The following is an 18737-nucleotide window of genomic DNA, read 5'->3' as shown; positions in this document are numbered from 1 at the left end:
ATTGCCGGTCAGGTGTGTTTGCCAGTTACACCATCAAGCCATTTTCTCAGAGCGAACTTCGGGATTGGTTTTACCAAACAAGATGTTGACGTCACAAGTCCACACTGTGGCACTTGTGGTGAGGGTCGTGCTAACTAAGCCACTGTTGGAGTGAAAAACCCCTATTTCGTCGCTGGTCGGCAACGACGAATTTCAAAGCACTGCAGAAACAAATGAGTTTGAACGCAGTCACGCGCATGGGTGCAAAGTTAAATACCGCAAAGGATGAAGTTCACCATGAAAAAATATTTGACTTAGCTAATTATTTAAACTGCATATATAACTGTATTTTAAATTGAAGTATTTAACAGGTTCATATCAAAGCTAAAGGTAAAATCCATAATGTAGCTTTCCTTTCTTCAGTTTTGTTATCCTTGTCTAATCTAAATAAACAAGGAGGATAAAATTCACCAGAGGGGACAGTGAAATGATGACACATAAAAATTAAGACTACATTGAATATGATGAAATATTTTTGGCTATAAAAATCTTAAAACCATTGTTTTAAAATAGTTTGATTCCAGATGTGAAGAATGAATGCTCATCAAGATTTAAATTCAGAAATATCAGAGAACTCCTACTTTTTCCTTCCTGGTATCACTAAAATAGGTAATACAGCATACTTGATAATACACCATACTTAATTAAGGTGTGGTGATTGTGACTCCAAATACATAGGACAAACAGGAAGAAGTCTGACCGTACGAGCGGAGGAACACCGGCGCGATTACTACAACAACACTGGGATGTCCCAATTCGCTACCCATATTCGGGAGGAAGGCCACCAAGCGGATTTTACCCCGGAATTGCTGCACCGAGTCAAAAAAAAGGAACACAGCTGGACATCAGAGAACAGTTGGAAATTTTAAAAATTGTAAAGAGGAAAGAACCCATTGCTAATGATCACCTTTTCCCTTTCCACTCCCCCCTCCTAGACATTCCACTATTACACCCCGAAAAATCCTTGTGACGCCAACCCACGCTCTTCTTTGTAACTACCTCTGGTTTTTTCCCCTATCCCTTCCCGCCTTCACCATTCCCGTCACTTACCTCTCCCCTTCCCCTCCAATCACCCGACCACAGAGTATACATACCGGCAAATTCTGATGTGTATCACTAGTCTTGAAAATGGTACAGTGTAACCGAAACTAGTCGGCAATAAAGTGTGTGTTTTTGTAGAAAAGCTAAGAAATTTCCTTCCAAACATTAAATACAGCATACTCCTGATTATCCGGGCTAGTGATGGGAAGAGGCGGCACAAATAATCAGAAAACACAAATAATCCAAACTTTTACTTTAATTTATTGTTATGTTCATAATTTACGAAAAAAACAATATATTATTATATATGCAGTTATTCTGTTATTTTAGAGTGCTTCCTGGAATCATAATGAGCTTCCTTTTCCCAACTGCAATCTTTTTAGTGGTGATAATGCGATTGTACTCATACTTCTACTGCTGTGTGTAATACCTAGTTTCTGAAGACCAAGCATCCGTGGCTGCGAGATCGCGGATTCAGAAAAGTGGCTTGCACGAACGCCTCGAAACCAATCCGCGACGTCGGCAACAGTAGACGTCAGGCACCACACTGCATAGTCGCATCTAGCATTAGTTGCCAGGGATGCAACTCCTGATCCGTGGATCTGTGATCAACGAGCACGATCACGGAACTCGATGGTAGAAAAAAGGAGCACGCAGCTCCCAAGCCCTGTGTAGCATTAAATTCAAATGCAAATTGGTGCTTTTGCGTCCGATTTTATTTTTTTATAATGATCGTTGTTAACACGTTGCGTACCGGGGTATTAAAATTCCTAAGAATTCTGGGTGGAGGTGTTGAGATTGGAAATATGTGCCTATTAGGGCGTAATGCCTTTGGTTTAAACATGGTTAAAAAGCTTATGTTTAGAATATAACTTTACCCAATCAAACTTTATGATGCATCGATTCATTATGAATAACGAACAACAACTGAAAACATACTAATGAGTACGTATTGTACGCTTTAAAATTGTTTAGGTTGACGCGCCTAAATGACGAGAATCTTCGTCATCCGTCCAGAACGTTCGGGAAAAAAATGACGAGAATTCTCGCCATCCGTGCGCAACGTGTTAATGTCAAAGTAGTGTGAACTCGTGCATGTATTATCCGCAACACAGATAAACCACAGCCAGATAATCAGGAGTCTGCTGAACGTGTATTTTCTATAACTTACTTGTCTATCACCTAACACAGACCATGGCTGCCGGTGAGTGTTTTCTCCATCAAGTGAACCACCTCCATCTAAACGATGGTTGCAGAATACTGCCATTCCTGCATTTTGAATAAAAATGGTAGCCTTAGTAAACATATTATTAAAAGAATTAAACCTATCATGCTCATTTTAATTAATTCTGAAAAAGTACCATTTAATTAGATGCATGAATAATGAAGTAACAGTAAAATTGCTAAAAAAAGGGCAGAAAAAAATGATAGAAATTATTATATATTGATTTGAGGTGTCATAACATCCCAATGGACAAAGACTGCACCAAAATCCCACTACCTTAAAATAGAGATGAATACGAACACAAAATCCAGAATTTCTTCCCAAAACCTCAGGAACAGTGAACATACAAAATGTAAGTTAAAAGCCAAAATATTAACAATGGTTTTGGGAGTGTGAAAAAGTAACAGGGACTCTGAGCATAAAAATTTTCTTTTCTAATTACTTGGTACTGAATGCTTTAGAAAAAATATTCCAAATTGCTATCAAAAAGAATTTTCACCATTTGAGATTCACAGAGAGATTGCTCGCAACACATATAAGGATGTAACTAACCAGATATGAGGTTTCCAGCCAACTTGATGAGCCAGGTTTGAGCAGAAAGATCATGAGAAACAGATGTGGATGTGAGAAGTGTCAACGTAGTTGAAAGAAGCCCACATGCTGGACTAACATTTGGACTCTTATAGCTAGATCCTATGTCACTGTTTTCTTTGCTGCAATGAAAATTAATCCAAATATTAACAGAAAAAGTCAATAAATTTAGAAGGGATAAAATAGGGTAGCATCTTAGTTGTAATTTCAATAAAAATGCAGTGGATAGAAACTGTTTGCAGAAAGAGTCTGACTGACACAAACCTGGAATTGTGCTTCTCAGATGACCTGTCAGCCAGGATGCAGCTCCATGCCCATGGATAGACAGTAGTAAAATATTCCTCAGACAACATCGATAGAGCCTCACAACAGCCATGCTACGACAAAAATTCATTTAACAATATGTTATTCATAGATAGAATAGAGATATGCAAACTTAAAATAGAAGAGGGTAAATCTGTGGACCTTCTGAAATAGCAAGAAAATTTGCACTGGAAAATATAGTTGTCAGAATTCCAATTAATGAGAATGCTGACTTTTAACGTACTTGACCATTAGATTATTTACAGAGACATGCAAATGTGGCATTATTTTACCCAGAAATTAGTGTTATATTAAAGACTACGTAATGTATCCTCTTTTTACGCTGAAATTTTACCTCTGTGTTCCACAGAACATTGACAAGGGTAATAGCAAAAAACCTGCACTAGGGACTGCATGCATCACACAGGGGCGGATCCAGGATTTTTTCCTGGGGGAAGGAGGGCTCAAGGGTCTGATAGGCATACCATCTTCTCATAATTGAAATTAAAAACAAGATACAAGAATTACTGAACAAAATACAGTAGACTCTCGTTAATATGAACAACGTTATTACGAAGTTCTTGTAATTCAAAGCAAATCGTTGGTCCCAACGTAAAGGCCTATACAAGCTATAGTAGAAGAAAAGTTATAATATGAAATTTTCAATTTTACGAAATTATGAACCTCAGTCCCGGTCCCAGCAGTTACAAAATGAACTTTATAACGAAGTTCCACACATAAGCAATGGGATTTTGGTGGAAATTCACTGCGATAAGTTTTAATAATCGCACCACGTTTAAGTTCTTCTCGTGTTCTGTGCTCAAGAGCGTCAGTTATGGTTCTTTATTCAGTTTATACACTACATCATATAGTAAGCTTCATTCCTGTGGAGTCATTGTGATCCGCTCATAACCGCTCGTAAGTTGGACGTATAGCCTTCCTATGCACATTCTATTTACGAATTTTCAGAGGAACGAGCATTCAAAATTGTCAAATTTCGACAGTTGGCGCATACGTGTACTGCAGTGTTGCATTCCGCAGGATAAAAGCACTCTTCGATTCCTTGAATACAGTCCGGCCGGCGAGATTTGTCCGATGACGGCACAATAGGAGGGGCAGATGACCCTGGGCCAGCACGGTTTACAGCCAATTGCTGTCCCCTAAACGCACCTAATACACCCTTGCCTAGTCATACAACATCAAATGCATAAAGAGCACTGATATAAGCCTGATCCACCCAAACAAGCCCTTTCTTTGAATCACCAAACCAAGTGATTCTTCCTCTGGGTCCTTCACGCTCGTCGTCCCTTCCAGCTCCTTTCTTCACAGAACCCTTTGTAGGCGTTTCCCTTTCTTACCTGGCAACCTTGCCCCCTATCCCGACCTAGACCATTCTTCCTATCATCGGACCACTCTTGGCGGCCGGACTGTAGCTTTATCAACTTAGGAACAAGGTCTTGGGATGCATCTAGTTCGTATATTGGACTGATTGTATTCGGGAAGATATCAACCCTATATTGCGTTATGCCGCATTCTTCTGTCGAGAAACTGAAAGGTATTTTCCTATTTATATATATTTTTGCGTAATTTAAACGCGTTTATTATATACTGTTTTTTTTCGATGATTCCTAATAGAAACATTCATACGAACTTCATTATTACGAACCGTCGGTTTTTCGGTCCCGTGAACTTCGTAATAACAAGAGTCTACTGTATTCTCTTTATTTTAATATGAAAGTTTTTAATATGAAATTGAATGATTGGTTCTCTGCAATGCACAAAAAAACAATCGTAATGATAAACGTAAAAATAATTTTGTCAATTTTTTAATCATAGGGGGGGAACGTGACCCCATGCCCATAAATAATGTCTAGATTTGAGAAACAAATACCAGACAACATCACTATGAATTGTGCATGCAAAAATAATATCACCGATGACATTAATCAGAACGTTTACAAGGCTATCACTTAAATCCGCCTAAATCCACTTATGGCATCATACATATGTACTTTCAAGGACAATACCTGAAACCTTTAATGAATTAAGTCAGCCTCTGAATAAAATTGAATTAATTAATTTGAAGGGGAATGGGAAGGGGCCATGAGCATGAAATGAAGGGGAAATGAAAATTTGGACATGATTTGCAAGGGTCCAGACACGTGATTTTTGTCACTGCTGTAGTATAAGAAATTTACTGACAATATTACATGTCTAAAATAAAAGTTGCTTCTGGATTATTGGATTGATTTTTACATTGAGGTGAAGGTAGATACGGTTTTTCTTGAAAGTTTGTGGTGTAATACCAGTAACCAATATATTTAAGGGCACTATGCATATTGTGAAAAGATTAACTGATAGGAGAATTGAGTGGAGAGCTGGGTCAAACCAATCGTAGGATTGTTGCCCAGTGATAATGATGATGATGACTATGCATACATGGTTTTGCTTCCAAATTCTTTCTAGCTCTAATGCGTGGGGTGTATATTTTTCATAGCATTTGTGATGGATTTACTATTATTTTATTATCATTTCAGAACAGGGCAACTTACAGTCATGTATCTAGATGTAGACATTAAGAGTGACTGTGATAATAGGTCAACAACTCTTGATAGAGCATCTTCAATTTGTGCCACTCTCTTCAAGGGTCCACTGTGGTTCATTCCTCCAAAAGGAGCAGGTGGCCCATTGAGATGAGCGGCTGGGGATGGAAGGGATACATTACTCCCAGTACCCCAACCTGCAGCCACTGGGAGCAGAAAACGAGAAACAAGGAAGGAAGCCCTGGCAGTGGCTGGATCCTGGCCAGGATAATCAGCTGGGAAGAACAAGTTTGGGATGATCCTGTGGACATGGAATTTTTGGCATAAAAGAACTATCAGGCAAGAAAAAAACATGCTTAGACTTCTATGATAAAATGATAATAATCTTCTATATTGCTTCTACTGTATAGATACCTTTTTCTCAACTTATACGCAACCAAACTCTACAAATGAGGTACCAAAATGCACAGACTATATAAGAGAACATGCGACGGCATTTCTTACTTCCTAAATATTGCTATTGTTTCCTAAAATTGGTTTTTAAATAATTAAAAAAAAACAAAAAGTGTTGAAAAAACAAATATTCCTGACGTTAACGGCACACAAACTGATACATTTGTTCATTTGCAACAATATCTTGCATTCTTTAAATAACTTTTATCAAAATGCGGCTGATTCCACATTCAAGTCTCTTGTTGATAGGTAAGTATGAGTCATCATGTGCGTTTAACAGAGGATAGTGTAATTACTTCCAATGTTGTGTTTAAAGAGGTCCTCTGACCTCAATTTGTACATGAACATTCCAATTAAATTTTTACATAAGACCCTGCCTTTATTTTCTACATTTTAAAATTAGAAACGTGCCTATCCCTCTGTGGACCTGCATTGAAAAGAGCGGGGGAAGCCCGCTGGGAACGGGCACAGCACGCTCGTTTTAACATAAGGTGAGCAACTAACTTCCCGCTATTTGTCTACAGATGGCTCTAGCAGTGATTATGTACTGGTTGATTTTGGCATATCAGAAATGTTATAAACAGAGCTTAGACATTTGGTAAAGAAAGCGCTTGACAAGAAAGGTAGGTTTTTTTAGCATCATATCTTTATTGTTGCGTGAAAATGTCAGAGTTTGTGCCAGGTAACCGTCATTTGGGGGAAGCGTTGATTTTCTTCTTTCAATGGAAGAAAACGGCAGCTGAAGTGTATTGAGAGCTCCAAAAAGTTTATAGAGATGCTGCTTTAAGGGAAACAACGTGCCGTGATTGGTTCCATTGCTCCAAAGATGGTCGTTTCAATGTTGACGACCGTCCATGTGAAGCGAGACCAAAAACCTTCAAAGATGGTGAACTGGAGCCAGTGCTCCATGAACATTTGTGCCGAACTCAAGAAGAGCTGGCTAATGCATTAGGAATTACCCACCTATCCATTTCCAATGGATTTCATGTGTTGGGAATTATGCAAAAGCAAGGAACTTGGGTTCCTGATGATTCTAAGTGGTACTATAGCATGACCACGCTTGACCCGGCATTGCAAAACCCATTAAAACCTACCTATAAATGCTCAAGTGGGATTGCTATATTCCCCAGATATTGTGCTGTCCGATTATGTATTACTTGTGCCATTCAGTGGCACATGGTCTGACTGATCAGTAGTTGCGCTCATATGAAGACACCAATAAATGGCTGGATTCGTGGATAGCCTCAAAATATGAACACTTTTACCGTTACAAAATTTGAACTCAGCCACAATTATGGGGAAAAGTTGTAGTTAGCAATGGGAAACACTCTGAATAATTAATTTACAACCATTTTTTCACCACAGTTATATTTTTGTCAAAAAATAACAGCGAGAACTTAGTTGCGCACCTAACACATACGCATTCTATTAGAACACAAAAATATGAGCACGGGTAATACCAATAACAGTATCTCAACAAGAGCAATAAATCCAGATGGCAACATAAACTGTACCTGAAGAACAAACGTAAAAATATGGTCTATGTAAGGAAATTATAAAAAAAAATGACTTTTACAACATATCGAGGCAAGATTTTCACACCATAAAAAATATAATCAATAAAGGACATCATGGTAGCACTGACAATGTATATTAATATTACATTTCTAAATACACCATCTCATACTTTTTAGAAATGACTAATAAAATTAAAGCTTATTTTTTCTTCAAAATGTCATATCCAAACACTTATCATTATTTTTTTATAACTGGATTTATTGAAGATTTTGAGAAATAAGAACAGCAAAAATGTGTTTACACCAAATTTTTAAATATGAAACTCAAAAACTGTATGAAAGGAATTAAAAAATAATACCACAGAGAGGTACACGTAAGTTGACAGTGCTGACCTTATGCAGTTCAGTGCTGCCCGACCTACACATCATCATGACGTTTTAGGCCACCATGAAACACACCTCGACTACTGACTGCCACATATACAGCAAGCTGACTCTTCAGGGCCAAGGTATTAGAACGACTTATTGACTTTAGCAATGATGTTTTTACATGGGTTTCATGATAGCGTCTCCTGACGGCAGATTTCTGAACTCACTGGCCTTGATGCCTCTTTAACCGAAACTACTCGACTCGAATTTTCTAGTACTCGCACATACCTTGTTATCATAAATGTTTGATTTGATGTAACATTGCAAATGATGTTCAGCAAAGATGAAAACTCAATACTTGTAGCATATAATCACAATTTTTATATTTTCACAGCATAAGCTGACATCGATCATCTTGTATAAGAACATTTAAATACATGTGTAACAGGAAAAATTAGTAAAAACAATATGAAAATCAACCACTAAAAAAACAACTGAATTTGATGATCACTACAATTTTTCTCTGTTTTACACTGTTGCGATTCACACTATGCTTTGTCAGCAGCCACCTCCAATGTCAACTGGGAATCGGGCTCTTATAAGGATTGATAAAAAAGAGGAATGAAGAATAATGACATGTCGGCAGCCAATTATAAATGAATCATTCATTATTAATTATCATTATAAATATTGCATTTTTATTTAAATGCAACATGTGTATCCTTAGTAATTAAATAAAAAATGTGTTCCTCAGTTTTGTGTTAAGATCCATCGTTGGCATGGACTGTGAATGAAAACTTAGCTGCATATACTTCCAGGATAGATTAAGGTCATTGTTCTATTTGTTAAGGTGACTGCTGTCTCCTTAGTTAATAAAAAAAACCCAAAAACATTTCAGTAAAGATGAAAACTCAAACTTGTAGCATATAATCAGTCTCACCTTACAAAAGCAGCAGCAGCTGCATGTCGCACACGGTTATCTTCATCGCCTAACAGGGGTAGAAGAATTTGATGCAACACTTGGTCCTGGAAATCAGATTTGTGACCTTGCTCCATCTTTCCTTGGCTTTTGCTCAAAGAGGTTGAAAACATGTGACTCAAAGATACCATAGGTAATTCACTGACAACCTCCAATAATTTCACCTGCAAGGAAAAATAGGTTGTATACTGGTGTTTGAGTGTTTGGCTGGGTGCAAATTTCCACTGAATACTCTAATTCAAAAGACCTGTTTGTGAGGAAACCCTTTTAAGAAAACTTGGGCTTCAACATAAGTAGCTTCTAAAATTCAACTGAGTGACTCTGGTGATGGATATTTCGCAGACCCCCCCTAAATGATGGCATTTCAGAAATTAATAAATTACTACCTGGCCAAAATGCATTACTTCCCCAACTTTTAATTGACATTTATCTAAATGCTATTACGTATACTTAAGTAACAATTAACTTCACTGAATACAATGTGAAGAGATAAATTCACATATATGCACATACCTTAACCAACCAATATGGGTTTTTATGTAGAGGAAGAAGAGCTGTCAGCAAAGGTCTAGCAGATGGACTTCCTTGACTCTCAAGTAGGGGCCCTAAACACATTTGTAAGGCTCCTAATGTTTGGCGGCAGCATAATGACGACTCATCTTCAAGACCCTGAATTAAAGTAAATTGTTAAAGACATTTGGAAATAAAAATAATATACATATTAAGTTTCAATGAACAAACAATCGAGCATAATATTAGCAAAGAAAATTATTACTTCATTAATGTACCTACGCTTTGCTTTAAATATCATTCCTTTTTGTTTTACCTGCTTACTTCCCACCCAGCACAAGGGATATGGAATTTTGAGTATTGTGAAGATCTACCAAGGACAGCTAGGATATCAGTAATGCCTTAATTGTGCTCAAAATTTAAGATCACAGACGACATTAATTTCAATCTTTCTATTATAACATAGTATGTTAACATATTTAGTACAGCGATTCTGCCTAATTAACAATCCAGGATTATTTTAAGCATAATATGAACACTATGAGGCTCATATTTTCCATCATGGTCGATGCTAGCTTTTTTTTAAACTTTTTTTTGGATCAAGATGACATTTAAAAAAACAAAATATCTAACAACAGAGACTTTTAAGAGCACATATTGAACATCATTTATAATTTAAACATCTGGTGAATTCATGAGGCACCAAAGTGGAGCAGTTGGGATATATCGTAAATAACACTGTTTAAATAGACTGAGTAGAAACTATCATATCATAAGGCCATATTGATTTTAACTTCACGTATGAAGTTCTGCTTAAGTCTGCTTGAAGCACTACAATCATTCAATGTAGATAGGATAAGCCAATCAGCATAAAAAATCTGGGAACTGGATCCTCACTGTATCTTTCTTTACCTCAATATCTTCACGATCCTTTATTAACCTGACATTCATCTTGCCGATATCCCTGGTATACTCTAGTTGGATCTCCGCTGGATCTTTCCTAAAATGATACTGATCCTATACTATGGGTGGCTATCCTCGTATCCCAGGATGGTATCCAGGGATTTTTGAATAGCTGACACCTTGTCCAGATTGGGTTTGATGCGCGAAATTCATCCACAAGTAAATTAGATAAAGATAGGTTATTAGAACTAGAAAATTCAAGTCACCTGAACAAGAAGGCTGATAAGCTTATCCAAAGAAACAGCACCATTGGAGAATGCTTGAAAATCACCACCAGATTCCACAAGAGCAGCCCAAATGAGGTTCCCAATGAGGGAACAAGTAAGACCTCTCAATTGAGGGTCAGTATGCATTGCAAACAAGAGAACATCACTGACAGGTTGCCCCTTGGACTGCCTGATATTGTCACCTGTTAATAAATGAGAGTGAAACAACATTAACACAAAAAAATATGTGCTTGTCATCACCCAAGAATTAGTTCATCTTTCTAATCAGCAAGAGCTGAGTACATTAGAAAAAGAACAAATAAGTTGTGAGAAAAAGACTACAACTGCATTATCCATCAAAATTTTGAAGGAGCTTTTTATTTTGAGTGCTTTGGTACATAAGAAATTATTCAATAATAAAGGGCAGCTTTGACTTGGAAAAATTTATGATATTAAACTGTTTTTCCATTGTCATAAATGCACAGCATTAATGAAATTGGAAATGAATGAATTAATGATTTTAATTTTTAAAGACTGTTTCCAAAATTAGATTTGAATTATTGAAGTAGGAGTAATACATAGTTGAAAAAATTTAAAACTGGCAAACTAACCTTTGGGAACCTCATCCTGCTCGACAGATCCAACATTTTCATCAGTATCTGGGTCAAGAGACAGGAAAAAAAGTTGTGGGCTAAGGGCCAGAGCACTAGCAACACATCCTAACGCAAGGGCTTTCACACTGACACGAACTGCAGAATCTGGAATTGTACCGGCCTCAAGGCTCTGCATGCCTTTCGATTCAGCTTGTGAGTTGCCTCTATCACTATTTTGCAGAAGGAATGAAGCCACTAAGAATCTTACGCAATTGTTTAGCCTTGAAACTCCTTCTTTGACCTAAAGACAAAGATTGAAAAAAATTAAAATTTATGCAATATTGGGGTGGAAAGTCACAAATTATTTCACATTACATACAGCTTGCAGTCACAATACAAGCGAAAGAATCCAAATCATTAGCAGCCCAACCAATTCACAACAAAGGCCATAAATTGGCAAGCAAATTAGCTTCACCTAGAAGCTATGCCTCCTGAAGGGTAGGCTTTGTCTCTTTAATTACTGAAGACTCTCAGATAGCAGTTTCTTGTGTATGTACTCTGGCTCGAGAGAGAATGCGATAACCTATTCATAACCAAAAGAATTTTATATTAATTATTATTTCACATTCATTTCATGCAAAAGTGCATTCAGTGGTGTATGACAGAGCACTATCCTGGTTTAAAAATGACCCACAGCGCACCAAGCTGCATACATATGAGGGAGGGATTTTGGTTGCATAAATACAGTAAACTCTTGATTTTACGAAGCAGGATTTTACGAAGTTTTCGATTATACGAAGTGATATTGCGGTCCCGGTGAAAAGCCTATGCTAAATACATGGCGCTATTCGATTATACGAAGTTTCGATTATACGAATTTTTTTGAATTTACGAACCTCGGCTCGGTCCCTAGGAACAAATGGCATTCGTTTATACGAACTACGGCGAAAAATTTGTCTACAAAACTAGTTACGCCGGCGTAAGTAGCTAAAAAATCAGCGCTTCCAACTGTGGTCCATCAAGAGTGCGAAATCGTAAATGATAATGCAACTTTGGAGAGAAATGGGTCGCCAAAAACCTCACTGTGGGAATTTAGGGGGAGTAGGAGTTCAGTTAAAATATCGCGGCTGACATTATGCCCCTATTTACGTGCCTGTTCGTAAACATAGCATCGACAATAATTCGTAGTTTAACATGTCAGGAAGGTCGCGCGGAGTATTTCGTACACCCCTAATTAACCCTTTGCACTGCTGTGAAAGTACTTAGAAGACTACTTGACTACTTTTCGCCGTAGCACTTCGGAGGGTCCCTAATCCGGGACCCTTTCCTCGACGAGCTCACCCTCGCTGGCCCCTGAAACTGGGCTATTTTTTAATGCATTACCTGACGCAACCCTGGGTTTCAAAGGGCAAAGGTGCCATGGGGGGAAAAAGAGTAAAGTGCGTGTTAATGTGGGGCTGTGCGTCAACCAAACGGGCACGGACAAAACAAGCCCGTTGTCATTGGGAAATTTGAAAGGCCACGGTGCTTAAAACATGTAAAATTGGAAGCCCTCCCCGTTTTTTACCATGCAAATAAAGACAGCTGGATGACCCTAGAAATTTTCCAGCAAACGGTTATACGTCTACAGAGAAAAATTGCTGGAGAGAACAGCAAAATTGTTTTAATAATGGATAATGCCACCGTTCATAAATACGTGGAAGATATAAAATTGGCTAATGTTCGAGTCCTCTTTTTACCCCCGAACTCGACTAGCAAGTCTCAGCCCTTGGACCAAGGCATTATCCAAGATTTTAAAGTCCTGTACCGGAAGAAGCTTGAGCGGTATTACTTGCGATGGTTCGGTATGTATACATTCATCTATTTTGCTCATGTGCGTTTGGATATCGATTTAGATATTTTTATTCATGATTATCATTCTTTCAAATCTATTTGCTACATTTATAAATGGGAACAGAAATTAATAACATCCCGAAAAGGACGTTGATACATGCAATCCGCGCCATAATATCTTTTCGTGTATATATTGGCCTTTGTGAATGAACAACTTAAGTATTGGGCTCTATTTACCGCCAATTTATATTGCAGGCTTCTCGTAATGAAGACGCACTTCCAAGTCTAACCATGAACTTTCTTCTCACGCGCTTCCCCGTTCTTCCATGCTGGGGTTCTGTCTTTCAAAAGCCTTTGTCCCTTCCCTCCTGCCGCCTTTAGCTGATCTTGCTGACACCCACCTCACGCATCCCAAACCCCTCCTTCCCCAGCATTTCCCATTCACTCCCTCCCCAAGGTGACTGAGCTTGTGTGCGTCGCAAAAAAATACGGCCCCCAAAAGTAGACTGAGGCAGAGCTGAAGGCCATTTCCCCACCCTTCTTTGTCCTGCCCCCTTCACCAGTCCTTGTGATGACCACGCTTCTTCCCTCAGGCAATCCCCATCCCACTCTTATTCACCCCACCCACTGGGAACGTTCCCCGATTGTGGAGAAGGGCATGGTTCATCTTTACCTGCAACGGGGGGAAGTTATTAACCGGAGAGAGGCGGAAGAAGTATCTTCCACTATCGGGAAAATGGTGCCGCGCTTATAATTTTCTCTCTTCTTCTCAGCTGACTTTTCAATTGAAATTATTTTCTTTGCTCTTTCCACACTATATTTATTTACGATTATGGCGCGACAATTTTTTAGTGCTAAAACTAAGAAAATCTTTTCTCTATGTAAATGATCCTTTGCATAACTTTCAATACGGTGGAGAAAGGAACACGAAAACTAAATGAGGTGAAGGTACAGGTTTTTGCGTGTCATTTTATGGGAATTCACGCTAGTGAACCAATACTTAACCACGTTGAGAAATGATAAAACGTCTCTTGTAGGAAAACAATCAATGTGGATAATAACGTTTCTATCTATATTTCTCCGATACTGTAAGATGTTTCTCCTGTCGTTTTCCGGTTGGAACCTTGCTCCTGTCGGCATTAAAGGAGAGAAACATACTATATGAACAGGTCACCTCTCACCCGATATGAAGAATACAGTCATGATGAAGAATTAAGTCTTTTATGGCAACGTCTGCGAAGATGATGGAACACAGTAGTCGGACGGAGAACTCGAACAGAATTTACTTCAAATATTCGCCAGAAGATAATCACATCCTACGTTATTTATGATCGTAATTGAATCTCAGTGAAAATAGAGCACATTCTGCTGAAAATACGAAGTAACTCGAAATATTAACTTACGAAGGTTATTTTGGAAACGGGCTAAGATCCTTGTTTTTCTTTTTTTCTCGTCACTGAGCGATAGAGGGCGACATAAATGGCGGCTAGGCCGGCTGCCGCTAAAATTCCGTGGGTGTCAGAAACAAATATCTATCTTTTGCATACTTAATAGTAGCTATTGGCACCTAACCACAAATTTATTACTGTAAATTCTTATAATAAACATTGCAATTCATCATTTGATTACGTTTTCTAAACTGGTCGGGAATTTCTTTAGCGATCGTTGATGTTGAAGTATGAACAAGAAATGGGAATTTTATGGTGGTATAATTATTTAACGATTTTTCACATCATAAATCGATAGCAAAAAGCCTTTTCTATGAATTATACCTAGAATAACCACCGAAAACATTTAAATAAGACCACTAAATACAAAAAACGGCGGAAGAAACAAAAGTGAACATTTTTTTCGTGACTTATGAAAAAGGTTTGAATTTACGAAACTCGATTTTACGAAGTGCCAATTTTCCGGTCCCACTGACTTCGTAAAATCAAGAGTTTACTGTATATGCTTAAAACAAGCAAAACCTCGACTAGTCAGGGATTTATAAATTAAGAGAGGAGCCCCGACAGAAATGGCTCCAAAAAATCTTTGATTATGGAAAAACTCGGAGGAAACCTAAAACTTTTTTATCATATAACTGCTAACCGGAACTCTTAAGATTGGAATTTGACGCTGCAGTAAGAGACCTGCGAAAGAATAAGGCCCCAGGAATAGATGACATTCCAGCAGAGTTAATAATTAATGCAGGAGAAAAGGTCTTAACTCAACTGTATAAAACTATCTGCGATATGTACTCAACAGGAGATTTACCTAGTGACTTCGAGAAGAACATCATCATTCCCATACCCAAAAGGAAGAGAGCTGAGAAGTGCGAAGAATTTAGGACCATAAGCCTGACGACACATGCGTCGAAGATTCTGACAAGAATCATTTACAGGAGAATTGAACGAAGAGCAGAAGAATTCCTGGATGAGGACCAATTCGGATTTAGGAAAAGCAGGGGCACAAGGGAAGTAATTTTGGCTCTTAGGATGATCATAGAGAAGAGAATTGAGAAAAACAAACCAACCTTCATAGCATTTGTCGATTTATAGAGGGCCTTTGATAACGTGGAATGGAATTCAATGCTTAGAATTTTGAAAGAAATCGGGGTACTCTACAATGATCGTAGAATTATTCATAGTTTGCATAAAAACCAAGTAGCTGTGATCAAATGTGGACCAAACGGTGCAGAAGCGAGAATAAGAAAAGGGGTGAGACAAGGTTGTGCGCTTTCCCCCTTAATTTTCAATGTTTACATAGAGAAAGCCATCAACGAAATCAAGCAGAAAGCTTCGGGTGTCAATATCCACGGAGAAAAAATTAGTATGCTGCGATTTGCTGACGACATAGCAGTCATAGCCGAGACAGAGAAGGATTTGAAGAAGACGTTGACAAACATGGTAAGGACAATGGCCAGATATCAGCTGAAAATCAACAAAAAGAAGACTAAGATATTAATTTGCAGCAAAAGAGAGGAGGCTAAAACAAACATCAACCTAGGAAAGCATAAGCTTGAAGAGGTGAACGAGTTCTCTTACCTGGGAAGCCAAATTACCAGCAATGGACGGAGCAAGAAAGAAATACACAGTAGAATAGCGCAGGCGAAGAGGGCTTTCTACAAAAAGAAGAATCTTCTTACAGCTGAAAATACCAGCATAGAAGTAAGGAAACAATTCATCAGATGCTACATATGGAGTATATTTCTCTATGGAAGCGAGGCTTGGATGCTGACAGCAGCAGAGAAGTCAAGAGTGAGAGCATTCCAAATGTGGTGCTACCGAAGAATGATGAAGATAAAATGGATTGACCGTGTGAGTAACCAGGAAGTGCTAAGGAGAGCAGGAGAAAAGAGGAGCCTCCTAAAAACATTAAGCAGAAGAAGGGACAACTTAGTTGGCCACATTTTGAGGCATGATGGTCTGATGAAGACAATCGTTGAAGGACAAGTGGAAGGGAAAAAGGGCAAGGGACGGCCCCGAATGAGTTATATAGGACAGGTTATAAAGGATGTAAAAGAGAATAAATATGTAGCTATGAAGAGATTAGCGATAGGAGAGAGAAATGGAGAGCTGCGTCAAACCAATCTCAGGATTGTTGACTAATGATGATGATGAACTGCTAACCAACTTAGTGCCATAAGAAATAATATGAAAGTGATGATTAAGGTCAGAAAAACTTATGTGCTCATTAAATTGGAAGTTCCCCAAAATCAACCAAGGTTATTCATTATTTTATGGCATAAATTTTACACTACATAGAAATTTTTGAGTGGGTTGGAGAATTTTTGGATCAGGTCAGTCAATACTGGATTTTTTTGGTTAGCACTGATTGAATAAGTACATAATAGGGTGGTTTAATAATGACGGATTAGTTGGTTCATGCACCAAAATCTGGTCACAAAATACTATCCCAGACAATGAATGTTTCCAAATGAAAACCTAATTAAAAATAAGATGAGTAGATACTCTTATTTATCACTCTTATTTATCACCATTTACTAATAAAGTAAGAATAAGGATTTTATTGAAAATTTTAGCAAAGATTCAAATATTAGTACCTTGAGGTCCAAATTTTGAATTTTGGGAACCAAATGATCATTCATTAACATAAGCATATAGCCATTATTATCATGACAGAAAGCAGCCAGTCAGAGGTGGTCAGTTATTAGCTAGCCTTAGCAAGCAGTGGTAATTCAGAGTGTTATCGCCAGGAGAAATCTCATTCCACAATCATATTACATATTTCAAAATATATAATTCTGGTGAGACGGCAAAAAAAAAAATAATTTTAATAAGCTATTCATGGTCCAAAAGTATCCACTTACTTCAAGATATTTATGACCCTTGAGTAATTCCATAGGCCTTTGAAGAACTTCAGTCTTACTTTCTATAAGCCTTGTTTCCATTGAGCTACCTGAAAATTGGCAAATTATAAAAAAAATTAATAAATTCTTTCCATCACCCTATATACATGCATGTGTTATTGACCAATATATCAGACAAACTTTAATAAGTTAACAGTCTAAAAAAAGAATATATTGCAAAATATCCACAAAAACCTTAGTATATAAAAAGATGATGTACAAACAGGCCAAAACAAGAATAGTCTTCAAATATCAAACAGAAAATCAAAAATCTACAAACCAAAACTTGAGATACAGGTATGCAGGAATAATTTCGATGTTTACGCTAAGAAATATGGCATGAAAAATCAACAAATATACAGCTAGTCTCCAAGCTATGAACAACTCGATTTCAGGCATTTTGTTATTATCAATGGATACCTGAGGCTCAACATGAAAGTTAAAATTTATTCAATAGAAAAAAAGGTAAATTTGTACATATAAAAGGCAGTAATAACGAAAAATCAATTGGAAGTAAGGTTTAGTTTCATAATTTTAAGAAAAAGGGCAATACAGATAACTTTAAAATACAAGGTAGGGTAACTAAAATGCAAATTCAGCCCCTAGAACCATATGCTATTCATAATACATATTTTGAGTTTTGTACAAATCCAACTCGAGGAAAATTTTCATCCATAACCTACGGGCTGCCTACACTTCAATCTTTATCTCACTCGTACAGCAATGAAAGATAATAATCCTGAATAATGAATAAAAAGATATATCCACTTAATGATAAAATTCTGAATTTCAGAGTACAAGACATGAGAATGATAATGTCGACCTATAAAATAAAGATACACAATTTGCATATTTAATAAATTGATTTGATACTACACATAAGCTTTTCATGAACAACAAAATGTTATGAATAGTAGAGACTTTATTTAAAAAAGAATGTTAATGCCACATAATTCACAGAAGCAGCAAGCATATTCACATTGAAAAGATTATGAAAAAAACTAATACAGGTAGGGAAAGAAAGTGAGTCATATATGAGGTTTGAAAAAAGTGTAAATTGGGATATCATGGAGGTAAAGTAATGACTGAAAAAGGTAGGCAATAGAACAGACAGGCTTTGTATAGACCATACAAATCAAGAGAGGACTCCTCCCAAACTACAATACAAATACACATGATATGACAGAGGCAAATGGCCGACTGAGAGCTGTGACTGCCTGT

The 18737-nt window shown here is 37.5% G+C and overlaps 1 protein-coding gene across 2 annotated transcripts in view; it reads right to left on the bottom strand.

The window, feature by feature from the left end:
• The window catches only part of LOC124153929 (huntingtin), an 88017-nt gene that overhangs the window by 57217 nt on the left and 12063 nt on the right, over nt 1-18737 (bottom strand). For both annotated transcript variants that reach the window (XM_046527336.1, XM_046527338.1), the window contains 9 exons: nt 17478-17566; nt 11351-11633; nt 10740-10942; nt 9574-9729; nt 9022-9224; nt 5752-6043; nt 3161-3273; nt 2858-3018; nt 2252-2349 (listed from right to left, as the gene is read on the bottom strand). In XM_046527336.1, the coding sequence (XP_046383292.1) occupies nt 2252-2349; nt 2858-3018; nt 3161-3273; nt 5752-6043; nt 9022-9224; nt 9574-9729; nt 10740-10942; nt 11351-11633; nt 17478-17566 (1598 nt within the window). The remainder of the gene's footprint in view (nt 1-2251; nt 2350-2857; nt 3019-3160; nt 3274-5751; nt 6044-9021; nt 9225-9573; nt 9730-10739; nt 10943-11350; nt 11634-17477; nt 17567-18737) is intronic.

This window comes from Ischnura elegans, chromosome 2, assembly GCF_921293095.1.
Source record: "Ischnura elegans chromosome 2, ioIscEleg1.1, whole genome shotgun sequence".
Classification (NCBI taxonomy): Eukaryota; Metazoa; Arthropoda; class Insecta; order Odonata; family Coenagrionidae; genus Ischnura; species Ischnura elegans.
The sequence above is the reverse complement of the archived record's forward strand: the minus strand, read 5'-3'. Positions and strand labels throughout refer to the sequence as shown.